This window comes from Rhipicephalus microplus, chromosome X (genome assembly GCF_043290135.1).
Source record: "Rhipicephalus microplus isolate Deutch F79 chromosome X, USDA_Rmic, whole genome shotgun sequence".
Taxonomy (NCBI): Eukaryota; Metazoa; Arthropoda; class Arachnida; order Ixodida; family Ixodidae; genus Rhipicephalus; species Rhipicephalus microplus.
The window spans coordinates 354424925-354452820 of NC_134710.1; the positions used below are offsets into that span (position 1 = coordinate 354424925).

Here is a 27896-nt window from a genome sequence, read left to right on the forward strand (position 1 = left end):
TTTCCGGCCAGCGTGTAGCTACTCAATTTGAGCTTTGCCGATCGTTTTGTCACTATTTTCATGAACGTCCAGGGTAATGTTTTTTTAAATACCCTCCATGTTGTGCGTTTGCATTGTACTCGGGTCCTGCAGACGTGGGTTAGCCGTCTGCGTTTCCATGAGATCGTTGGCCCTTTACCTCAGACGCTGTGTCCGTGTGTTGCGCGAGCAGGGTGCTCGTGAACCTACGAGCCGCTGACGTCCAATTCATATCGCAGGCCTGTCCTCGTGGCAGAGTGGGATCCGTGTGCAGCGCGGCCTCTGGATTCCTTGGCGATGTTGCGTCCCAGTGAACAGGCATATTATGTTTACAGTTCAATATATAGTAAAAAAGTACACTCACTGCGATGGGTCTGGTGTAGAATGATGCCTTGTAACGTGAGGATGTCCAGGTCACCAAACGTGAACAGTGTCCAGGCAAGGTTGCAGAGAAAATAGCCACGAGAACAGGAGCCCGTGTGAGGTGTGACTGCAGACTTCGGCCTCCTAGCGGCCTTTTCTGCAGTTTAAGAAAATGAAAATAACGCCACCAGAAGAACAGTACAAATGCACTACTCGACGAAAAGAACAAACCAGCTTTGTTGAAAATGATCGCGGGCCAACCGTGGTTCAGAATAGCGACCACTATGTGATTACCACAACCATTACTCTTAAGTAATGCTAAAACATACCCAACTCGTCCCTTCCATCAACAAGTGTGGTGTTTGATAAACCTTCGCTGGTTATTAACGTTCGCATACTGAGGTGGCAGCCTTTTTTATGAATCCACGCCACGTTGGCACAATTCTGAGGAATCGATCAGTACCTGGATATGACATGCTGAGTCATTATGGTACAAATCTAACGTTTATTTAACAATGTTGTCTTTATTGAACGACTCATCAGCACAGCAATAGCTATTGACGTTATGAGAGCACCACCGCCTCGACTGTTGCTTGCCATCCATCACCCTAACTGCTGGTGTGTTCGTTACGCTTATGTACTCTCTGTAGAGCATGATTGCTTGCTGAGCGTCATAGTGCCACTTAAACGTTTCATCGACATATGTTTCGCCTTTGCGAGTTTTATTGCTTATTAACTCTCCAAAAACTAAAGGTACTTGTTTAAATCCCCCGCCGCGGTGGTCTACTGGCTAAGGTATTCGGCTGCTGACCTGCAGGTCACGGGTTCAAATCCCGGCTGCGGCAGCTGTATTTCCGATGAAGGCGGAAATGTTGTAGGCTCGTTTGCTCAGATTTGGGAGCACGTTAAAGAACCCCAGGTGGTCGAAATTTCCGGAGCCCTCCACTACGGCATCTCTCATATTCATATGGTGGTTTTAGGACCTTAAACACCACATATCAACTTGTTTAAATAGCCTGAAAATACTCTTCTTTATAATTCAAAACAAGTTCGCTTGAATGTAAACGCTAAATAAGCCAGTTAGAATTGATTTGCCGTCCTATAGCAGTAGTTTAGTTTTTTCGCTTCACTATTCCCGAAACTGACGGAGTAATAAAGAAAAGAAAGGAAGCTCACAGTTTATTGATTTTCTTTCGCACTGAGGTAACACTACAGTTCGTTTGATCCATTGGACCAGTTTTCGCCCCGAAAAGTTATATACCCTAATTTCAGTCACTCTTTGGTTAAATAAAGTGTAAAAAAACTGGGCAGATTTGACGTACCTTGGGAATCGATGTTTACCGTGGGAATCGAAGCATGCGCATGAAAGGTTACTGTGTTACAAATTTTTGTAACACAGTAACACAGTAAAGTTGTATGCAAATGCACGCAGTGAATTATGATAATTATTCACGTACGTTAAATATCATCATTTGTTTACAGTTGCGTAATGATGCCGACAACAACATGAATATTAGCAACACCAGAAGCGGTAAGCTGATACAAATCGCTGGTGCTCGCGAGGATCGTAGCCCTGGACCCTACTACATAAATCAACTTAAGCGGAAGACACCTGACCACGATAGATGTTAGCCCGACGTGACGGCTATATTTTAGGAGTACATATGAAATTTTTTAAATTTGCAACGCCATCACTGCAACCACAACTGAGATTTCATTAACATTTGTGTCTATTTCAAAGGTAGCGCAATAGTAAAGTATTTGATTGCCACGCAGGAAGCTATAGGGTTCGATTCCTGCTGGGACAATCACATTTATTCTTTGCACTCCTCCGGTCAACGCTGATGATGTCAATTTTTTGTCCACGTTCTAGCGTTAAGATTACTGATGTGTGTTCGCATCAATCTTTGGTAGATACTAAATATTAATCACCTGTGGCACATACCCCCATACCAGTGGCACCTACCCAATTCCGGGTGTGTGCCACCGTTTCACTGTTTGTAGGAAAGTTTTGACGACGTAGCGATGGGATTGTGACATTTTTCAAGTCACAACCAGTGAGTCGTATTCGTCAAACCATTTTACTCTTCCATACTCATTCTGTTTACCCCATATTTAGAAAGTAATAATGACAGCACCAAGGCATAGGCAACTTGATAGATAGATAGATAGATAGATAGATAGATAGATAGATAGATAGATAGATAGATAGATAGATAGATAGATAGATAGATAGATAGATAGATAGATAGATAGATAGATAGATAGATAGATAGATAGATAGATGCTCAAAGTGCTACAGCACGCAAAGAAATACTTCGCATTAAGAAAAAGAAAAGCCACCCACATTTTCCCACTGGGGGAACTCGAGTGAATGCGCAGAGCGGGAAAGGAAGGGGGAATCACATGAATGTTGCATAATTTGATATGCTCTGTGAATTCCTAATTGTTATTTCATCGTTATTGTTTTATTATTATTATTATTATTATTATTATTATTATTATTATTATTATTATTATTATTATTATTATTATTATTATTATTATTATTATTATTATTATTATTATTATTATATTAATAATAAATGAACAAGAATCTTTGCCCAGCTTCAGCGAGTCGTGAGACGCTGATCATGGGTGGTGCCCCACAGCTGGTTGAAGGTACTGTTGCTTTCATCTCATCTGCTCGAGTCAAGCAAAGCGTCAAGTCAAGCGAAAACCAAGTAAAGACGCCCTTGACTGAAACCCAAATGCGCGATTCAATGCCTTCATATACGGGGTCGCCAGTGAACGTTGGTGTAGTGCGAGCAGTCGGTTTTTCCTAGCAGGCGCTGTCTGCGTGCGATTGATTGATTTTTATGTGAGGTTTAACGTCCCAAACTCACACAAGATTATGAGAGATGCTGTAGTGGAGGGCTTCAGAAATTTTGATCAGCTGGGATTTTTTGACACTTTTAGCCATGAATTTTTCAAGCGGCAGGTATTTTTGTTTCTCATTGACTTTGAGTTATTGAAACTTCAAGAACACAAAATTATTTTTCCTGAGCATCCCATCAGTAGAGAAAAAAATGACTCCATCTCCTAAATATAGAACACCAAGGCTTAGTGGTTGTAAAGTGTAATATGGCGAATATAAATACGTCTATATATTTAACCCGGTAAGTGCAAATTCTCCTTGTGAAACTTACATACAACAACCACGTATCAATTACAGTGCCTAAAGTGTCCAATAGAAAGTCTTTACGCTCGTGATACACTGCTCCTCGTTGTACTGGAATGACCACCGTCTACTAATTGAACACTTTGGAAGATCGAATATCATAAAAATTGCTGAATTCTGCTTTGCAGCTGCATCTTTAATTCCACCGATGTTTGCAAGGGCAACCTTATTGAACTACACTTCATCGTCGTCTTCATCTAGCTGCATGAGGCACCATTATTATATTTCATAAAACGAATTAAAGTTTATTTCGGACTATGGTGGTATTATACACTCCTTAGATAATATCCAAAATGGGGGCAGGTTTCTCGACTAGCTTAACAAGACATCAGGAGCTTAATAGCTACACATCTGTGTTAGCCTGGATTCATTCAGACGTCTGAAAACCACTGAGCGCTGGTAATCAATATTTTGGACATGAAGATTGTGCTCTGCTGCGAGCGATACGTTAGAGTTAGGGAATACCCACTTTGTAAATAGCAAGTTAAACATCTTAAAAACAACATGAAAAAGCACGATAGCTACTGATCTAATAGCTAACCATTAAGATGTCATTTATTCTTTGTATGTGGCGAGTGTCATCGTTGTCGCATACCGCCATTTTGTTTCCCACTTTGCAGAGTTCTAAAGAATACAACGACAAAAATAACTACCTACACTTGCGCAGGTGCATTGAAAGTAGCTCGGATCACTTTTTTTTTATTTTCTCACTCATTATGTCATATTTGGCTGCAAAATCTCTTCTTGTCCTTTTTATAGGGTGCCAAGGCTGAAAGGGTTAACGTGCGCCCGAATCTGAGTACACGGTCCTCCAGCATTTTCGCCTCCATCAAAAATGCAGCTGCCGTGCCGAGATTTGATTCCACGACGTGCGGGTCAGCAGCCGTGTACCTTGGCCACTAGACCACCACGATGGGGTCGGCCTGCGCCGGCCTCGCAATACGAGAGAGGGGGAGGGCATAGAATTCCCTAAATATAACCACGGGGGAATCTGGCGCTGCGATTGTTCAGCGACCATGGGGATGATGGATAGTATACGGATTTACCTATTTTTTCTACTTGCGGGTTAGAAATCGCACTTGTGGGTTCGTTTATTGCTATGTATCGGTTTTCTTTCGAAAGAAAGAACGAACCCATTAGAACTTCGTGAGCCTATTTGAAAAGATAAGCCTATAATAATAAGGTTGTGAAGCACAACCATTGAACATTTAGCAATTTTCGTTTCGTGTGAACGCAGCTTCAAGCCACACGAACACACACGAAGCCAAAAGTACGAAGATTAGACAAATTCATGTTCTACCCATCATTCCCATTCACGATGAAGCTCCGTGCGTAGCAGCTCCCATAGACACTATCGCCAGAGTTTCTTCCAGTGTATATTTAGGAAACTCTATGGAGGAGGGGACCGACAGTTGGCTCGAGACGTGAGCATGCGGCATGTGACTCGAGCATGCACAGTGGGGATGTAGACGACACCGCCAACGCCGAATCCACGACGTTTTACGACTAAAAAATGCTCCGCATTTCGAAACTGTACAAATGTTGTCAAAATGCAGGGTGTGGTGGTGAAGCAGAGCCATTCAGTGTCATCCATAAGATGTTTCTTTTTTAAGGTATTGGACGTTATTTACTAACACTAATTTGTTTAATTATGCCTTTTCAAGCATATACACTGTTATCCATGTATAGGCCTGTTTTTTTTAAATTTCTGGTATAATCAATCTTCTATCCACCACGTAATTTGTGAAAATCGTAGTGTTGTATAAATGCCAATGTGTTTGTTGTTTCTCATTATTCTTTGTTCGTCACTCAAATTCGACTTTGTCTTACTGCTGCTTTTGATTGCGAACTACCGTAATTACTTTTGAGAGGAAGTCCCGATGTACTCCAAGATTATGGCACCTCGTTCTTTATAAAACATATTTGTAGTATAACTCCACTCTTGATAGTAAAATCTTGCTACTGCTTCTAATACACGCCTTCTTAAGGGCACCATCGAGCTAATACATAATTTTGACCTGCACTATTAGTGACGTTTTTATCTCAACATTCCAGCATAAAGGCATGGTAATGATGGTATACCCCCTTGCTTACAATGGTTGTCTCCTTAAAATGTGTTTTCTAACTTGAACTGCAAATTAGTCGATGATAACAATAGAATCACCTTTCTACAGCCTACATATCAGCACTTTTAATATCTGAACCATTTTTTATAAAACTCATTATGTTTCAGTGGTTTTCTGATGTGTTACACAATCGCCAAGCACAGAGGAAATGGATGGATAATATTTTTTCTAGCTGTGATCCGCAGAATAATCAGGTAAGCTACCCCACGTTTGTCTTTGTCTTCCTACCAACAGGGCTAATACTTTTGTAGCAACCACTTTACAGTCTTCGTTTGTGCATCTGTGTTAGCACCAATTTTGCGTCATCAAACGCAATTTCAGCAACCTTCCACTTCAAAAAATATTTCAGTTTGAATGGGTAACACCAAACATCTGATTCTAATGCAAGCAATAACAAAACACTTTTGATGAACTTTTACTACCAACTGGTTGCGTAATATGCGCCTTTTTGAATTTCAGCCCTGGTTACTAGTCGTTACACAAATTACAACGTCAATAAAATACACGACAAAATGCTTCGCGCACACTACCAGTCTTGACTTTTGTCCTGGCTTTGAAGTTGCGATGCCTCATACAAAATGTGGGTGCAGTGCAATTCTGTTGGGCCTACGTTCGCGAACTACAAATGGTGAAATAATTTGTAAAATTTTCTCTCTCCATCGACATCAATAAAAAATCAACGCATATCGACGGAATGATTGATGATGAGTGGGGTGAAGCGTACGTGAATCCGTCCGTGCTTCCGTCCGTACGTGCACCGGTTCGTGCGTCCATTCATGTTTCCGTTCGTGCGTCCGTCTGTGCGTGCGTCCGTGTGTTCATTCGTCCATTCATCCGTACGTCCGTGCGCATGTCTGTCTGTTTGTCTGTACGCCTGCCTATCTTTTTGTCCGTTCATGCGTCCCTTCGTGAGTCCGCCCGTCCATCTAGTAAACACTACAAGTACCGTTATCTCGCTTCTTTTTATCATGTATTCATCATATACAAGTACCGCCATCCAGCGGACAATCCTAGGAGTAAACGAGAGTATGTACCACATTTATGTTCTCAGCGCTTTGTTAACACCGAGAGCGTGATAACGACGCCATGCCACGTTTTTAAGAACATGTGAACATGACGATATGTGCCCGAGGGTGGGTATCTGCCACAGGTTACGCACTACGACAACTGGGACGCACAAGCCATGCGATAAGGAGCTTCACTCCTAAAAAACAGAAATGTGAGGAACTTCTACTAACGACTCAAACTTTAGCACTGTCATTGTTGTTTCCTTCAGTTGTGCATCAGATTTCTCGTTAAAGGACATTTCAGTCAAAACAATTGTTTATGGCTACCGTATTTATTTCCACGCAGAAAGAGAGAGAGTAGATCAAAAAAGAGGAAAGGTCAACCAAAAGAGGATAAAATATCATGAGCTAACCTGTACTTCCCAGTCTGTATGCGAACCTCTACTGCCTGGAAGGGGAGCATCTAAAGCTGCAAGAGTACAAAAATAGACAAACCGGTAGCAGAGGCTCAAGCCAATGATTCAGCGCTATTAATACAAGCTATTATACTGCAAATGCATTTGTACAATAACGAACGCCCCTTAAGGCAGCAACTCTTTGTTTCTATTTGTTGTCTCTGAAGGTGTGGTGGTGCCTTCATCACTTTCAAGAGCAATGGTATTTGACGCATTTATTTTACAAATGACGCATGAAATTTCATTATAGTTGGTAACTAAGCAAAATTGACAATTGTGAGTAACTCTTGAGCAGCAATGTTTCGTAAGATAGAAGTGCCCCTTCGCCTTTCAAGACATGTTCATTTAGACAATGATATCCAATTCTTGAAACTTTGCAATTACGAATGTCCTTATTTGGTGGTCAGAGGGTATCCTGGTTAATTGATCGGTAAACATATTTCACTGCAGCTACTAAATTTGTAAACCAAGTGTACACGTGCCTCTCCTGTCGCACTGGAATCAAGCATTGATGCATTTGTTCCTCTCTGCTGCCGGTCGTCGACAGCACCAGGCTCTTGAACATCTTAAAGTGAATTGTCCAGTAGTGTTTCTCTCTACGAATATTAATCTATTCCAGGTCTACGACACCACTCTTCTTCATGATTATGTGCATATACATCCTTCCGGCATTCACATCTGGACCAGATGCAAAAACTTTCTTCGACAAGTTTTATTATGAAATCAACAACCATTGGTGGGACATGCTACTTCAAGTACGAAATTTTCGCGGTGAAATCACCTTCGTGAGTACAATTGTTTCTTCTCACTGTCTCCTTTTCTGTATACACAGCAGGTTTGTGTGTACCGAGCATACCTGTTTGCAATTTCGGACTTTTGGCTATGTTTGTTGCGAGGACAAAAACTTCGCATTATAGAATACACTTTATTTCGGCTAGGTGGATAGCAGTTCTCAAGTCAAGCTTAAAAAGATCATTTGGCTTTAAGGAATTACTGACTTCAGAAGGGTCGATAGAAGATCGCTTATTCTACATTGAGAATATCTGACAGAGCTGCAAACTATGGAGGACTAACACAACATCACGGTAGCATTTGACATTGCCAAGGGGTACTGGGAAAATGACGGCAGTGCATTTACAGGCCTTGTTAGCATTGATGTTTATAACTGCTGAACTTCGCGGGTAGGAATAGTTTGGCGTTATGTAAATTCAGTCACCTCACTCAAGCGGAGAAACCCGTTGGCTCTGATTTTCCTAACAATTCAATAATTGCCATCTTAGTGTAACATCCAAGCAAATGTGCATCATTTGCTACATTTTGGCGCTCCTAAGATGCTACTTAGACTGCCCCACAACTAACTTTTCACATCTTCGCTGACACATTCACTCATCGAGCTTGATGATATGCGGGGTTTAACGTCCCAAAACCACCATGCATTATGAGAGACGCCGCAGTGGAGGACTTCGGAAATTTCAACCACCTGGGGTTCTTTAACGTGCACATAAATCTGAGCACACGGGCATACAGCATTTTTCCTTCCATCAAAAATGCAGCCGCCGCAGCCGGGATTTGATCCCGCGACATGCTGGTCAGCAGCCGAGTACCTTAACTACTGGGCCACTGCGATGGGGCGCTCATGAAGGTTCTCGTATAAAATTCATTGGTTAAATTCTAATGGTTCAACATCTTGTCCTGTGTTCGCAATGCATATAGTCTTTGAAAGGCTCAGCTATGCAAGAAATTAAGTGAAAATTTAAAACAGTTAACAATCTGTAGGAATAGACTGCCTATGGGCAAATTGTAAACGTATTTAAAAACTTGCTTGGGCGTTCCATAAACTGTACAGCATAATTTTTTCTCACGTAAGTAGCTGGCTGGGAAAAGCCTGACGAGAATCACGCCATTCATACGACCTAGTATCTAGCGTTAGAATATGTGCCAGTCTGCGCTGCGAATCTTGCTGCAAACATCACATACATGAGTTTCCAAGTTATGTAAATTTAAAATTATTTTAAAAACGCAAATATATATATATATATATATATATATATATATATATATATTTATATATATATATATATATATATCATCCTGTCTCTCTTTGATAGGTTCTGCTTCGCCCTTAGAGCCTGTGCGCCGATGTTGAGGGTACTGCCTTCGATGAATGAGAGAACAAGTCCAGAGGGAGAGCGCAAAAGAAGAAAAGAGATAGATAGATAGAGGGAGAGAAGAGACTTAGTAGAAAAAAAAGCATTCACAATGCGGGGTTCGCACCCGCTTACCCACATGCCGCATGCGACAATCGCAACCACTCGGCTATCGAGGATCGAAAGCGGAATAGAACATACCTTCGCATATTAAGGTATACGAAAGTGCTGAGAAAGGTAAATGAGCGTGAGAATGAGACATGTAAGAGGAAGGGGAGAGTAGCAATTTAGTTAAACAGAAATCAAGAGAATGAGATAAGCTGAGAGAAAGAAAGGGAGTAAAAAGAGACAGAGGAAGAAAGACGGATGCATAAAGCCAGAAATAGAAGGAAACTTAAAGAGAGAATGAAGAAACATAGCAGGAACAAATAATGTTACTGAAATGAGGATAAAATTAAAAAAGGAGAGAAATACATTTAGAAAAAATCATAAAAATAAAATATGAACAAAGAACTCTGCCCGAATCCGCAGTTCCATCAGCTGGGTACTAGGTGACAAGCTGTCTCAGTGTTTGTTCAATGATTGTGGTAAATGATGCGTCTAGGAATATCAGTGCAAGTTTTTTGGTGAATGATTCAAATACACTAACAGTGAATGAACTGAAGTGATTGGTCGCTTTTCTTTGCGGAAAAAAATCATGTTTTCAGAAAGGCACGTCTGCAACTCGTGGAATGTAAAACAAAATTGCGAAAAATCTTGTGAGGCAATCAATAACAAATAAAAGCAGTAATAATTATAATCAGTACATTATATAACGCCTGAATATTATTCAAATAAAAAGATAACTGCGTGAACTGCTGCTGAAGCCAACATGCGTTTCCCTCTTACTATGTATTTATGCAACCACATCATTATCTTTTTTTTCTCAATATTTTGCAGTCTGTGATGCCCCATGTCTGGTACCTCTCGGCCGATTTCCAACTTTTTGTTGTTTCCCTGCTGGTCATCTTGACGTTGAAGAAGTGAGTTGTGAATACTCTAAAAAATTTATGCGAGTTGCACTGCGTAAAATGTGGAGGAGTGTAGGGGTTAGAAGTTTTTAGGCTTTTTTTGAAAATATTTTCGGACGTTGTTTTCGGAAAAGGAAAAATCTCACCAAGACCTTTAAATGACAATGTACTGAGCACTATGTACATAGGCTGTCAGAAAAAAGAACGGAATTCTACGAATGTTCATAAGAAGCACATGTGTATTGTAAAAAAATAAAGACGAGCCCCTCAAACAACTACAAAAATACAGACATCGCACTTGCTTCTGGAATGGTGTAGCTGCTACTTGGAATTTTTCTATGAAAGTACTTTTGCTGACCTCTATCAGCTTAAACAAGACAAACCCTCTTTTCAGCAGCGGATTATTGAAAGAAGGCTCTTCATTGGAAAGACAGATATCTGCCAGCGTAGATTTATTCACTGGAATTCCACTCTGTATAGGTATGTGGAATCGGACTAATTACATAAGGTAGGCAATCACGAACCTCCATCATCTGATATCACTGATCTTCCCCTTCTGGTGCAGGTGGAGGATGTCAGATTTCTGAGTGCTGGACGCAGCATTAACATCTATTTGAAGCGGGGCTATGCTAGTATGTCGGAAAATGAAAAAAAAGATTGATTAAAAACCAGAGAAATCTTTTTTTAACGAAACCTCATGGCTCTGAGATCAGAACATGTAAGCTTTAAACAAATACCACCTCTCGAACCCGTCGCTTCACCCAGACATCTGTCTGCGTTGTGAGGGCACAGAAGTGAAATCGAATGTTTTGCGAATACTTTCTGGACACCTAGAGACAGAGTGAATGTGACATACACGAACAGTTATTTGAAGCACATTGGAAGTGTGAGTGAATAATACTGTCATAATTGTGAAATGTAGAGACAGTAGAGCTAATAATCCTTCATTGTACCACGTACTGCGAAGAAAACAATTGTTTGAGCGACAAAGCAAAATGAATCGCCATCATTCGTTAACGTTCCGCAACATGCTAGGTACAATGCATGGTCCGTCAAAACAGTGACAGTTTTTCAGTTAAAAGTTGCTATTGAATCACCTGTCATGAAATGGCCCAGTTGGAGTAACATTTCAATGTTGGCTATTTTATACAAAAAAGCCTAAACTTACCTGACACACAAGTTCAAAATATTTGTATCAGGTTCACTTCCGCACTTCCTACTTGCTTACATTTTGTCCTTGCATTATTACTTTTAGGAACGTTATTTTCATTGTCACAATTGCTAATGCAGTGGTTGACCCATTTCCTTTCTACGCCATAGACAAGTATATAGCAATTAAGTTTCCTCCAATGTAGGAAAATTCAGGAGCCCCACGTGCAGACTTTCGGCTTGACTTTGGTTAGTGTCGCTACCTTTTATTTTATCTCTCAGGGGTTGGCCCGACGTGTGTAGTACTGTTCCGCAGACAAGAATTGTCTTTTTTTACAAATTTATAATGAATTTTATGCAACTCTCTCTGAAAGTTGCATAAACCCACTTGTGAGGCGGCAAAATGCAATAAATTTTTTACTGAGTTTTTCCAGACGCTGTTTGGCGCTTTTTAATAGAAGAATATCCCCAATGTATCCCTCAGGTCATAACGGTTCGTGTTTTTATATGTAGGGTTTAACGTCCCGAAACCACCATATGATTATGAGAGACGCCGTAGTGGAGTGCTGCGGAAATTTGGACCACATGGAGTTCTTTAACGTGCACCCATATCTGACCACACGGGCACACAGCAATTCAGCCTCCATCGAAAATGCAGCCGGCGCAGTCGAGATTCGATACCGCGACCTGCGGGTCAGCAGACGAGTACCTTATCCACTAGAGCACCGCGGTGGGGTGGGTTCATGTTTTGTAAGCTTTATTACATTACAAGAAGCACGCTCGAGGTCGCATATCACAGGGGTTGTCATGGCACAGAACCCTGTAAACACTTACTGTGTAGCATTACGTTGGATATAAGCTGAATATACCGCAGCCAAGCTATTCCTTGGATGTGCAGTTCCCAGGCAATTTCTGTACGTCTATTTCAACTTCAATACTAAAAGCAATTTCAAACACATCTTTCATTGGGGATAAAGTAAGCAGGCTTCGCAAGCGATCTCCTTTCTTTTTTTTACTTTTTGAGGGGAGTGGAAACTGGTTTTGACACCAATAGCGATTAGAAAAGAGGAGTGATCACTGTGAGACTTTTCTGAACCGCGTAATCCGGCACCGTGCGCAGGCTAGAACCGCACACATATGCACAATAGTGTACGAATTCCAAGTCTTGACAACAGAAGAAAATGTGACCTCGAAAGCAAGGGCTTAGTGTCCATCGCGCCACGAAGGGCACCAATAAAGGGGGCTGAGGTCAACCTTGAATAATCAGTGACAATGAAGGGTTGCGAACCCAATGAAAATCATTCCTGACAACAACGTTATATGATCTCGCACGCGCTACGTCCTAGCACTAGGAACGAGAATACATTAAAAGACATCAGTGGCTCTGAAACAATCCTTCTCCAAGACTGCGACCACCCACAGGTACACACGGCAGAGTCAATGTTTCGAGCAAACATGAAAAATTGTTAATCAGTACTCTTTATTTTTCTAGAACGGGGGTGGGGGGTTAGACAAAGGGGGTAACTATTTAGAGCACAGGGTACTCTACTATGGGAGAGCTTAAAGCCGTCCCGAGCATTGTGACGGTGTGGATGAGATCCAGCAGTGCTGTTGATCCAGCAGTGTTGTTAGCTTCTGGAATGACTGAAAGAAAAAAACACAAATCGCGCCAATATGTATCACAACATCATGGCGCCTGACTCTGTCATGGTAATCTCTCGATCGGGACTTTCTCCCCCACCATAAGGAAACACCACGGCGCTCCGTCAGCTGGCCTCCACATTTCCATGTACCGTCAACATCGCTTGATCAGTAATGGCAGCGGCCGTTTGTTAGCTAGCTGCTATGAGGGCTTAAGTGACAACCCTGATGTGAAAAAAAACAATGCGTATTTATTACATATTGTTTTGAAGAATGCAGAATAGCGCATGACAGTTCCGGTGATTGGCAAAATGACCGTAATTCATGCAAGCACTACTATTACACACACACACACATATATATACATATATATGTATATATATATAGGGAAAAGAAGTGTATACATATATATATATATATATATAAATATAGAAGGGAAAGAAGTGTACACCCAAGGGCTTGTTTTTCCGTGTTTTAACACAATAATAATGAGATCTAACAGACAGTAATGCCAAGAAATGTACAGGGGAACTTATTTGAACCAATGGAATGTAAATAAAAAGAAAGAACATGGTATAAAAAATACCCAGCCGTGACCAGGAATCGAACCTACGACCTTAGAATAACGCGTTCGATGCTCCAACCACTGAGCTACCACAGCGGCCTTCCCTCCACCCGTTTTTTGGGGGTTTATATGTAAATTTTTTATCCACTTTTCTTCTTATTTACATTCCATTGGTTCTAATGGCTTCCCCTGTACATTCCTTGGCATTACTGTCTGTTAGATCTCATTAATATTGTGTTAAAACACGGAAAAACGAGCCCTTAGCTATACACTTCTTTCCCTTATTTCATTAAACGAGGGTCTCGTACTGGCAGACTTGGTGTCATTAGGTTGTATACGAATGACTATTAATCAGTTGCCCGCTTATAATACTTTCACGTGCTACGTGACGCCAAACATGCGCATAAAAGAGTGTTTTCACACTCGTCGCTTGGCCTATAGATGGCGCTGACTGTCACTTCTACTTGTATATTCACATATAAACCCCCAAAAAATCGATTCCTGCTCACGGCTGGTTATTTATTCATCCACTTTTTTTCTTATTATTTACATTCCATTGGTTCTAATAACTTCCCCTGTACATTCCTTGGCATTACTGTCTGTTAGACCTCATTATATATATATATATATATATATATATATATATATATATACATATATATATATATATATATATATATATATATATATATATATATATATCATTAATATTGTGTTAAAACACGTAAATACGAGCCCTTAGGTATACACTTCTCTCCCTTATTTCATTGAACGAGGGTCTCGTACTGGCAGACTTGGTGTGTTTAGGTTGTATAAGAGGGACATTTAATCAGCTGCCCGTTCATAATAGGTTCACGTGCTACGTGACGCCAAACATGCGAATAAGAGTGTTTTCACACTCGTTGTTTGGCTTATAGATAGCGCTGACTGTCACTCCTACTTCTAAATTCACATATAACCCCCAAAAAGTGGATGAAGGAACGGCCGCTGTGATAGCTCAGTGGTTAGAGCATCGAACGCGTTATTCGAAGGTCGTAGGTTCGATTCCTGCTCACAGCTGGTAATTTTTCATCCACTTTTCTTTTTTCCTATTTACAATCCATTGGTTCTAATAACTTCCCCTGTACATTCCTTGGCATTACTGTCTGTTATATCTCATTAATATTGTGTTAAAACACGTAAATACGAGCCCTTAGGTATACACTTCCCTCCCTTATTTCATTGAACGAGGGTCTCGTACTGGCAGACTTGGTGTGTTTAGGTTGTATAAGAGGGACATTTAATCAGCTGCCCGTTCATAATAGGTTCACGTGCTACGTGACGCCAAACATGCGAATAAGAGTGTTTTCACACTCGTTGTTTGGCTTATAGATAGCGCTGACTGTCACTCCTACTTCTAAATTCACATATAACCCCCAAAAAGTGGATGAAGGAACGGCCGCTGTGATAGCTCAGTGGTTAGAGCATCGAACGCGTTATTCGAAGGTCGTAGGTTCGATTCCTGCTCACAGCTGGTAATTTCTCATCCACTTTTCTTTCTTCCTATTAACAATCCATTGGTTCTAATAACTTCCCCTGTACATTCCTTGGCATTACTGTCTGTTATATCTCATTAATATTGTGTTAAAACACGTAAATACGAGCCCTTAGGTATACACTTCTCTCCCTTATTTCATTGAACGAGGGTCTCGTACTGGCAGACTTGGTGTGTTTAGGTTGTATAAGAGGGACATTTAATCAGCTGCCCGCTCATAATAAGTTCACGTGCTACGTGACGCCAAACATGCGAATAAGAGTGTTTTCACACTCGTTGTTTGGCTTATAGATGGCGCTGACTGTCACTCCTACTTCTAAATTCACATATAACCCCCAAAAAGTGGATGGAGGGACGGCCGCTGTGATAGCTCAGTGGTTAGAGCATCGAACGCGTTATTCGAAGGTCGTAGGTTCGATTCCTGCTCACAGCTGGTAATTTTTTCATCCACTTTTCTTTCTTCTTATTTACATTTTATTGGTTCTAATAACTTCCCCTGTACATTCCTTGGCATTACTGTCTGTTATATCTCATTAATATTGTGTTAAAACACGTAAATACGAGCCCTTAGGTATACACTTCTCTCCCTTATATATATATATATATATATATATATATATATATATATATATATATATATATGTGTGTGTGTGTGTGTGTGTGTGTGTGTGTGTGTGTGTTATGTGTAGCATGTATGAATTCGGTTATTTCGCAGTTTGTATAGTGCACAGTTATTGACTGATACCTATACCAATGCAGGCTGCTTCAGCAAAGGTGACAGAAAATCACAAATACAGAAGAAAATAAACAAAGTTTAACGCGATAGTGCTGAAACCTCTTTTCGCAGAAATTTTCGTCCTTGGTTTGCATCCTTGGTTGCCAGAATAAAATCGGCGTTGTCCATGAGCAAAAACTTGAGGCAGATGCAAATAAATAATAATATTGTGCCCAGGCATTCTGCAACGTAAGGCGCTGTCCTTCCTTGAAGCCAAGCGATTGCTTCGAACCGCATCATAAAAAAAACTGATTCAAGAATTCCATTTAGAAAGAGCTTCTATATCACATGTAACATTACGTGGTTGAATTGTAGAGATGCACCATGCACCCAAACATGCGAATCGCACACAATGGGAGGAGAGTTAAGCTGCTTTTCCATTACAAAGTGTGCAGCCTCGAGGTGCGCGTGGCACGTCTCGAATGCGTAATGGGTATTTCACTAGTTTGCAAAAGGAAGTAATACTCTTAGTGGGTATTTCACAACTGTACTCGCTACAGGCAGTCTAGGATACTTAGAAATGACCAATGTTAAGGGCACAAACAATCTTTTTTTGAGGCTTGGTTGAAGGCGATGCTCCGGGTGCCCGATTACCTACGCCATTGCATTGTACTGTTGAAGGCGGAACTCGAGCATGCGCAAAGTTTGAGGGCAGAATATTCTTTGGGCCGAGTCTCGTCATCCACATCAGTCACTCGCCACAAAACCGAAACCGAAACTGAACGTCTGCAGAACTAAAAATAAAAAAACGCCTGTGTGAAAACACGAACTTATGTGTACGCGAATCAAATATATAACAAAATACACAATCACTTGCGCCGTCCGCCTGTCCCTCTATCCATGTATCCGTCCAGGAGTCCTTCAGTCTGTCCATCGGTCATTCCGTCCGTGCATTCGTTAGTCCGTTTTTCATGCATCAGTCCATGGATCCGTACGTCAGTCAACCTGTCCGTTCATCCGTTCTCCCGCACGTGTGTCCATCCGTCCATTGGTCTGTTCTTTATACTAGTCGGCGTATTCAACGTAGACATTATGAGCCTTAGGACCTAGCTTCGTGAACTCGTCATCCGTCATTTCGTAGAGATGCGTGGATTTTTTGCTCGCTGCCTTTAAAGTTACTTTTCCTGTGGAGGGAGACATTTCAAAATGACTTGAACAAAAAATTATGACATTCAATAAGTACAATAGATTGATTTTTTCTCTAACGAAGACAGGTGGTCGGCTCAAAATTGGAAAGTGGATCCTGCGAAAAGGCTGGCGTCGCTTTAAGGTCTTGAGAAATCCACCTCTGGTGTTTATCACGCAGCAAAAAAATTTCACCGTATTCATCTGAAAAACTGAAAGCAAAGCTATAGGAGAGCAACCAGCATACGACTAGAAGGACGCCCTTCTACACAACGGTAATTCTAGTGGTAATAGTTGTTTTCGATTCGTTGACGTACTCGACATACGTGCTCCAATCGCAAACGAAACCCGCACGACCACTAAGTGAAGTCAATCGATATTTGGTATACAACGACGCTTGCTCATTCAAAATGTCTTCAAAGCAATTTTTCCCCGCTGATGGGCGAGCACATCCTTCATCTTAAGGGGGGCATGAAAGCGTTTTTGCGTGCTATGTATGCTATGGCATACATAGCACACATAGCTGCGTTTTCGGAGCTTTGTTTGTTAGTCAGATATAATGACTCACTCGTAATTGCCCGTACGTGGCTGCTCCTTTGAAATCTTATAGCGATAATAGGCTCTTTACAGGAAGAGGTCTCATTTACTGATTGGGCTTGGTCATCTGTGGTTGCTATATAAACAGTAAGCAACCAGAGTTCTTTATTTATTGTCGTAATTCATGCCTCTACTCCACTTAAGCCGCTTACCACCTTATGAAAGTAATTATGAAGGCAGCATGAAAATCTCTTACTTTCCTAATTCTGGAGAACTGCGCACGCATTTTTTGAAGAACACACTATATGAAGCACGCAGTATACGTGGTCGCCTTTAGGGAAACCTCTTCTGGCCAACGACAGAGTGTTCATCTTTATGAAATAAACTGGTTAAGATAGGTCTACGAGCGCAAATAACCTGGTTCTTTCATTGTTTTTCAGTGAAGAAACAATGAAAGAACTAGGATATTTTCTGGTTTAGCCAGAAAGTTAACAAAGAGGTGAGACAATGAATGGCGCTAACTAGCACTAAGAACTGTCGTTAGTGAGCACCACGTCTTGTCTCATCTCGCTTTTTGCTGTTTGCCTTCTTTTGTGCAAAAATTCTGTTAGAAACTGGTCTAGAGTAGCAATTATTTTTTCATGTTTTTCAAAGTGAATATACATGCATTTGTGAAGTTACCCGGATGTTTTACTCATTAATGCAGTGGTTATGCCCTCAGTCTGAGTGTCTTTTTATCTGTTTTTTTTTCAATAACTGATGCTTAATAAAAACTTGGAAATGAATCGAAAAGTCAAAGTCATCGCTTTACAAACGGTATAGACTAGTTATTGAACAGTTTCCAATCGAAAGTGGGTGCCAATGTTTATTCCGTACAGCCATCACAGATGGATTATTGGAGTTTTCATTCTTCTCTCTCTTCTTGGCTGTTCATTGGCGACATGGCAAGTGGCCGGCACGCACATGAATCCATTCATGGTGGCGATGACAGAGACCATACCGTAAGTATGTGATTTGTTGTATTTTATAGATAGATTTGAAAGGCCCCGATGAAAGAGATTCAGCGCTAATCAAGTTGTAGGTATGTAGAATAGAAGCATGGGAGCCATACCGTGTACCTGATTCCCACTACACTATCACAAAACTTCATAATATAACGCACTTGGAAGTTTTTTTAACCATAACCTATACAAAAATCTTGAGATGTGGCAGGTATACATGGTGTTTCATGAAATGAACCCGTATATATATATATATATATAGTTCTGTAGATCCTCCGTGAGCGGTCACAACGTGGTTTATTTCGACTTTTCGGCCTAGGGTCTGGCCTTCATCAAGATTATATATATATATATATAGCATCACAGAACCGCCGTACCTACCCGCGTGATAGGTACGGCATTGCCTTTCCGTGGCAGAAGGCGTTTTCGGATGCGTTAAAACATTAATTACGGCAGTAATAATAGAAACCAACACAATTAACATTTTAACTGGAGGTGATAGCTGGTTGAGTCAAATGGGCGAATTCAAGCCCTTTCTAGGAATAGTCTATATTCACTTTTTGCTGTGCAAGAAATTGCACAAGCATCCAAGTCCGAGAAAGCATACAGTTCCTCGGCTAGAGACAATGGTATAGGTAAAAAGTTTTTTTTTTTTCGGTGGTGGCACGCACTTTCTTAATTTGAAGTGGGGGCCCGCAGGTGGATGTGGTTGAGTGGCGCGCACATAGTGGCGGACACATGGGCAGAATAAGAAAATTTAAAACAACCAAAAATACCTTACAAAATTTCCGTATGTCGTTATAAATCCACAGCTGTCATGAACCTGACTAAAAATATTACCAGCCTCGAGAACCTCATCTCTACAATAATGTTGATAATCCACATGTAGTGTGCACAATCAGCTACATAAGAACTCCAAGTCGCATTACTCTGAAGGTAATTTAGCTAACTGAACAAACAGTTGGAACGTAATTGAACTACCGGTCATTACGTTGAGCTTACCCAAGTCGCCACTAACAAAAGCGAAACTGCACGCTCGCGATCTCACTAATTTCTTAGCCGTCCGCGGCCAGCCGCACAGACAGACTACGTGGCGCCCCTATGTAGGCAGCAAGAGCCATTGACCTTTATGTTGTTGACAACCAGGCGTTCACGTGACTTGCTACGTGCTCGAGTCCATGCACGGCCTGTTTTCATCCGCGACAGCTGTGAGCGCGCAGCGCGGTACGTCACTGTTGCGTCACACTTATCACGTTGTCTTTTTGCGCAGTGCGTGCGAAATGCGGCCGGATTACATCGACGTCGGCCCCGTTGCTGCCTAACCGCGATCCGAGCGGACAGACACGCGCAGACGCCGATATCATCGGCGGCATTCACGACCAGCAACTAGTTTTCCTGTTGCTGCCATTGCACAGATGGGGAGCGAGAGGAAGCGGGGTGTTTCTGCAGTGCAAGGTTGGCAACTGCGCACTGTACAGTCGGCCTTAACCCTTTTAGGTAAAAGCTGTTTATCCAGTGCCAATCTTGTTACGTTATCGCGTTAGAGTTAACCTTGAGACGCTTCTCAAATCCCATTGTATCGCTCATGTTTGCAAACTGTTTCTCAGGTAGCGCAGACACCTTCACTGTAAGCGTCACCGCACCGCTTTCATTATGCTACCCGTTATCTGAACGTATAGTCTTACGCATAGTTAAGACGTTATATCTTTATTTGGAAGCATCGGGTTACTGAAAAGGCAAGTTAGCACACGGAAATTAGAAAATGGCTATAACGCTTCAGCAATATCGAGCAGCAGCTCCTTTGCAAGTGTAAGCTACGCCTTCATAACGCATAATTGCAAATTATGTCCCTTTCTGTAACGGTGAATACGTATTGCCATTCATTGACTTATTTTTCGCAATTAGCACGCAGTTGAGGTAAAGTAAACAAACATTACGGGCGTAATATCAGTGACAGGTAAGTTGTCAGCGGACTTAAGTTATAATCTATTCGCATTTTATCGGCTCAGTATTGTTGTACATCACAAAAGCCTCGTCATTCGAAAGGTTACGAAAAATTCGGTCAATCAAAGCAAATAATTAGGATATTCACCCATTGGCACCTCTAGCTAATATTTAAATGCATTATATACTCTCTATGCATGCTAATTATAACAGCACCTGTCACGATACTGCTCGAATACAGTGCTAGACGTCTTCAGCAGATCGATATATTATTGCGAAACATTCACACGTTGTCTGGTGTCTAATCGAATCCCGTTAGTTTGGGGACGAACATAGTGAAAAAAGAAGAGAGATGCCGGCAAAGGTAAAAAGCCAAATGTTATAAAGACACTTCGGCCCGCGTACGATATCAAATAGAATAATTCCTGCATCGCTGCCATTGAAGGTTGTTCCCAAAAAATACACATCAAATCTTTGTCTACTACTCACACACTGAGCAGGAATATTGGGATACTCGTGTCTGTGCATCCGCGATGTCTGTAACACGTAATAACACGTGCCTATAGAGGAACCCCACAGTGAAACAATGTCTTGGTTTAGATTGAACTTTGCTCTGAAAACACTATGATGGCGTAGGTTTCACCAGCAAAAGGTAATCATTAGAGGGAAAAATTGAGGAAAGTATAATTCTCCGTCTTTTCTCCGAAATCTTCGAACTTGAAGTGATTGATGTTAAGATATATCTTTCTAATTTCGCGACAATTTGCGCAATGAACCTTGGTGGAAGTTCCTACGTTATGCCTGTAGCCCCACATTTAACAATGTACTTGATTTTTACTAATAAAGAACTATGTAAAAACCAGTAAACGTCTATTAAAATCTATGACGTCACGGTCTTTTGTGCGGAAATATCAAAGTCGCGTCTCCACCCGCATTTCGCGCGTTCACTCGCTTAAAAAGTGTCATCGCGCCGTAAGAGTGGCGTTTTCGAAATCAGTCTGGATTTTTACTTTAGTAATACGCGAACGAAAAAATTGGTTTCCTCTGTAGTGTTGCATTAAGAAGAGCGCACTACACTGCTTGATCTAAATCTGAGCAAAGCTTCCATACGAGATCTGAAATATCTTTTTAAATCTTTTGTACCTTTAGCCATGCTCAGCTCCTCTGTTTTCTTCCGAATTTCACTTGTTTAGCGAACTTTCATGGGGGCCCGCAAATGAGTGTATATATATATAAATATATATATATATATATATATATATATATATATATATATATATATATATATATATATATATATATATATATGACAAGAACAGACTTAAGGGCTTGTTTATCGTGTTTCACACAATTATAATGAGACCTAACAGACCATAATGCCTAGGAATGTTTAGTGGTAATTATTACACCTAGTAGTGACGTAAATGCGAAAAAGAAAAGTGAGTGAAAAGATAACTTGCCGTGGACAGGAATCAAACCTGCGACCTTCCAATAACAAGTTCGATGGTCTGCCAACTGAACCACCACGGAGGCTATCCCCCTAGTCACTTCATTCGGCATATATGTGAATAAGCTTGAGGGTGTCAGTCAGCTCCACCAGATGCAATGACGGTGAGTGTGGTACACTTTTTATGAGCCTGTGTGTCGTCACGTAGCAGGTGAACTTATTACGAGCGGGCAGCTGACCAATAACCTCTGTTGTATATATATATATATATATATATATATATATATATATATATATATATATATATATTAAGGAAGATCTAAGAGACAATTGATTGATATGTGGGGTTTAACGTCCCAAAACCACCATATGATTATGAGAGACGCCGTAGTGGAGGGCTCCGGAAATTTCGACCACCTGGGGTTCTTTAACGTGCACCCAAGTCTGAGCACACGGGCCTATAACAATTCCGCCTCCAGCGGAAATGCAGCCGCCGCAGCCGGGAATCGAACCAGCGACCTGCGGGTCAGCAGCCGAGTACCTTAGCCACTAGACCACCGTGGCGGGGCGATCTAACAGACAATAATGCCAAGGAAAGTATAAGGGGGAAGGTATTAGACCGAATTTTAATGTAAATATGAAGAAAGAAAAGTGGCTGAAAGTGTACCTTGCCGTGAACACTTTCCTTGGCATTATTGCGTGTTAGATCCCATTATTATTGTGTGCAACACAAAAAAACGAGGCCTTAAGTATACACTTCTTAACTTAATTCATTAACGAGAGTCTCGTACTAGCAGACTTCGAACCTTTAGTTTGTATACGAGGGACTAATGGTCAGCTGCCCGCTCGTAATAAGATCACTTGCTACATGACGCCAAACAGGCTCAAAAGAGTATGCTACACTCGCTGCCGTGGCTACTGGTAGCGCTGACTGATACTCTCACGTTTAAATTCACATATAAACCTAATAAAGTGTTTCGGGGATGGCTGGCGTGGTAGCTCTGTGGTAGAGCATCGAACGCGTTATTCCAAGGTCGCAGGTTTGGTTCCTGCTCACGGGAAGTGATCTTTTCACCCACTTTTCTTTCTTCATATTTACATTACAATTCAGTTTAATATCTTCCCTTATGCTTTCCTTGGCATAATTGTCTGTTAGATCTCTTTAATATTATATATATATATATATATATATATATATATATATATATATATATTGCCACGTTTTATTTCTTAAGTTTTGTTATCGCCCCAAAACACTACACAATTCTCAGCGAAAACTGAGCCTGCAGTTTTCGAGAAGCTTCCGGACTTTAGTAGATCATTTCGATAAGACCACGCCAACTCTGCGAACTGTACAGATTTTTCTGGAACCTACGCCACCGCCAGCGATAACGCTAGAACATTCGATGGCAAGAGTATAAATGCCGACGCACTTCACCGCTTGTGAGTTGTTGATCGACGGCCGACGCTCTGTTCACTGCTATCTGTGCAAGACCGCTACTGTAATCGGACTTTCCGTTTACCGGGCACAGGTTCGCCCAAATAAACAGTTAATCTCAACACAAAGTATCCTGTCTTCGGCCACGTCATGACCCCGTGACATCTGGTGGAGGTGCTGGGTACACGGGGCGGTTATGGTTGCAGTAGTTGATGTCGGGATCCGGGTCTGCCTGGCTGCTTCAGGAAGGGGCCCGTACTCTGGTTGTAGTCCCCTCTGCCTGCGGCTTGTTCGCTGTTCAGGGTTAGCGTCCGTGTCTTCTTTGCCGCTTGGGCTGGCGTCGCGGCTTGAAGGGGGCATCCCGAACATCAAAGAAGCAGCACCTCCACCCTTTCAAGTCCGTCAGCCCTCTGCACAAGAACGGCGCCAAGACCTACGCTGCTTGTGTCAGTGTGTATTTCTGTCTCGGCGAATTAGTCGAAATGGGCAAGTAACGGAGGCGTCTGGAGCCGATGTTTAAGCTCCTGGAAAGCGTGTTCTTGCGGCGTTTCCCACTTGAACACCACGTCAGCCTTGGTAAGGTTAGTGAGAGGATCGGCGATGCGGGCAAAGTTTTTCACGAACCGCCTGGCACTCAGGCCCAGAAATCGGCGCAGCGCCTTCTTGTCAGGGGGGAGGGCGGGAAATCGGCGATGGCGTCTGTTTTCCGTGGATTGGGACAAACTCCAGGCTTGCTAATAACGTGCCCCAGAAACAAGAGCTCCTCGTACGCAAATCTGCACTTTTCTGGCTTCAGTGTGAGTCCGGACGTCTTGATGGCTTTAAGTACAGCTTCAAGGCGCTGAAAATGCTCGTCGAAACTCGAGGAAAACACGACGACGTCGTCCAAGTACACAAGACAAGTCTGCCACTTCAATCCTACCAGCACTGTATCCATAACGCGTTGAAAAGTTGCAGGCGCTGAGCAAAGACCGAAGGGCATCACCTTAAACTCGAAGAGGCCATCCGGTGTTATAAACGCCGTCTTATCTCGGTCTTTTTCGTCGACTGCGACTTGCCAATAGCCAGTATTGAGGTCCACTGATGAAAAGTACTTGGCGTTATGGAGCCGATTAAGTGCGGCGTATATTCGTGGGAGAGGATACACGTCCTTTCTTGTGATTTTGTTGTACCTCAATCTTAGTTAAAGCATCGGGACGATGCCTTTTTCAGAAGGGGGCAATGTCACGTTCTATTTCTTAAGTTTTGTTATCGCCCCAAAACACTACACAATTCTCAGTGCAAACCGCGCCTGCAGTTTTCGAGAAGCTTCCGGACTTTCGTAGATCATTTCGATAAGACCACGCCCACTCTGCGAACTGTACAGATTATTCTGGAACTTACGCCACCGCCAGCGATAACGCTAGAACATTCGATGGCAAGAGTATAAATGCCGACGCACTTCGCCGCTTGTGAGTTGTTGATTGACGGCCAACGCTCCAGTCACTTCTATCTGTGCAAGACCGCTACTGCAATCAGGCTTTTCGTTTACCGGGCACAGATTCACCCAAATAAACAGTTAAATCCCAACACAAAGTATCCTGTCTTCGGCCACGTCACGACCTCGTGACAATATATATATATATATATATATATATATATATATATATATATATATATATATATATATATATATAAGGGAAAGAAGTGTATACCTAAGGGCTCGTTTTTCCGTGTTTTTAACGCAATAATAATGAGATATAACAGACAGTAATGCCAAGGAATGTACAGGGGAAGTTATTAACATTAATGGAATGTAAATAAGAAGAAAGAAAAGTGGATGAAAAAATTACTAACTGTAAGCAGTTATATTGTAGCGGGGAAGAGGGAGAGAGACAGTATCTTGTTGGAGCACCTGAAAGACGACTACGACGAAGAGCTAAGCTCGTGACAGTGACTGACGCCTCTTGAATCAGGCAGTTTGTTTTATTCAATAAACCTCTTATACTCTGGTGGAGGTGCTGGGTAGTCTTCGAAGCTAGAACTACGAAGTCGCACCTTACCTGCAGTGCCAGAAAGGCCGGAAGAACCCTCCACCCAAGGTACCTCGCAAGTTCCCGCCTCTACATGTCCCGGCGTGTGGCCACTGCGCCACCCACCGATCTTCAGCGGCACTGACGGCCAAGACGTTGAGGAGTGGCTGGCTACTTACCACAAGGTGAGCGCAGCGAACAAGTGGGACGATGCGGCTAAGCTGACCTAAGTAAGCTTTCACTTGTCCGGCGTCGCTAGTCTCTGGTTGCGCAATCACGAAGCCGACATTGCCAGCTGGGATTAATTCAAAGCCTCCTTTTCGGAAGTCTTCGACCGCCCTGCTGTGCGAAAACTCCGCGCAGAACAACGACTTCACGAGCACGCTCAACAGCCAGGAGAGACCTTTACCAGCTACATTAAAGACGTTGTTGACTTGTGCAAGCGGGTAAACTTAGTGATGCTCGCAGCCGACAAAATCAAACAAATCCTCAAGGGCATATGCGATGACGCATTTCAAATGTTGTTAGCCAAGGACCCACAAATCATTGCCGAACTCGTCTGGTTGTGCCAGAGTTTTGATGAATTGCGCAAGCAACGCGTCCAAACACGGCGCTCTCTGGAACAACGTGATTCGATTGCGGTCTTGACTCTCGGAGACCAGAACGACATGTTGGCTCGCATAAAGCAGTTCGTGCGTGAGGAGGTCGCTCGGCAGCTCTCCATTTTATCGAGCGCGCCCGAGCCAGTACAAACGCATCCTTTGGCCCCAGATCATCTGGCCCCGGCCATAAGACACGTCATACAAGATGAGGTAGCGGACGCTTTGTCATTCGCTCGTTCACCACCTCTGGAGGCTGCACCCTTGACGTATGCGCAAGTAATTGCAGCCAGAGCACCTCGACAGCCCACTTATGATACCTCACCGATCCCTGTTCGGCCATCACCATTTCCGTTCAGCCGGCCGATTGCAGCGTTTCCGAATCCGTGGCGCACCGCAGACAACCACCCGATTCGCTATTCTTGCGGTTACGCAGGACATGTGGCTCGCTTGTGCCGCCGCCGCCTTCTCGTTCAGAGCGACAACATGCAAAGATCGTCGCACGACTCTCGGCGCTTTAACAACACGGCACGTCAACAAAGATTCTCTTCACCTGATCGCCCTCCCTCAGTCAGTCACTGATCTCCATCTCCCCGACGTCGCTCCCTGTCGCCTATGCGCCGTCGACCCTGCCCTTCAGACGCAGAAAACTAGATGCCGCAATTCCGGAGGCACGAACTGCGTCGTCGTCGAAAGAATCAAGTCCTCGCATTTCTCCGACAAACCTCATCGATGTTTTTGTGGATGGATACCGTACCCTTGCGCTTGTGGACACTGGTGCTGCCGTTTCAGTAATTGATTTTAAACTTTGCCGCCTGCTTCGGAAGGTTACCACGACGCCAAAGGGGTTGTCCCTCCGTACTGCCAGTGCTCACCATATTCGACCATCAGCTGCCTGTACAGCCCGCGTTCTCATCCAAGATGTTTTGTATACCGTTGAATTTCTTGTGCTACAGGCGTGTTCTCATGATGTGATCCTCGGCTGGGATTTTCTGTCGCGTAATCATGCGGTTATCGACTGTGCTTGTGCTGAAGTTGCCTTCTCTGCGTTGTGTGCCTTGTCTCCGGAATTTCCGTTGAACAAGCTGTTTGTCGCTGACGACATCGACATGCCACCGACTAGCACAGCCTTTGTTCCCGTATCTTGTGCCGATGTGTCTAAGCCTGCAGTGTTGTTTACGCCTTCCCAAACATTCCAAAGTCGCAAGAGCCTCGCGTTGCCGTTTGCAGTTGTAGATATTTCGGCGGGCGCTACCAATTTGTTTGTCACAAATCCCTTGCCGTCTCCCACAACCTTGCGTCGCGGAGAATGTATTGGAACATTCTAAGACTTAGACGTTTCCTCCATCTTCGACCTTAATGGTGAAAGTGATTTGCAGCTTAATGCATTGACGCCATCTGCCCTTTCAATTGTCCACGAAAATAATAATTTGTTTGGCCCCTCAATTGATGACGAACATGAAGAACCACACCGCGAAAAGCTTCTAGAACTTCTTCACTAGTTTCGCGGCTCGTTCGATTGCCAGCAGACGTCCTTAGGCCGAACGCACGCCGTTGTGCATCAGATTAACACCGGCTCCCAAGCGCCTCTGCGACAGCGTCTCTACCGTGTATCTTCTGTGGAGCGTCGTGTAATCACTGAGCAAGTGGCCGACATGCTTCAACGTGGCGTCATTCGGCAGTCCAGCAGTCCCTGGTCTTCACCTGTGGTACTTGTGAGGAAAAAAGACGGCTCGATTTGCTTTTGCGTCGATTACCGCCGTTTAAACAAAGTCACGAATAA

General features: G+C 42.6%; 1 protein-coding gene across 1 annotated transcript in view; it reads left to right on the forward strand.

The window, feature by feature from the left end:
* LOC119161989 (nose resistant to fluoxetine protein 6) overlaps positions 1 to 27896 on the forward strand; it is a 109488-nt gene that overhangs the window by 31380 nt on the left and 50212 nt on the right. The window contains exons 9-12 of the mRNA XM_037414477.2: positions 5835 to 5921; positions 7809 to 7974; positions 10276 to 10358; positions 18551 to 18673. Of these exons, the coding sequence (XP_037270374.2) occupies positions 5835 to 5921; positions 7809 to 7974; positions 10276 to 10358; positions 18551 to 18673 (459 nt within the window). The remainder of the gene's footprint in view (positions 1 to 5834; positions 5922 to 7808; positions 7975 to 10275; positions 10359 to 18550; positions 18674 to 27896) is intronic.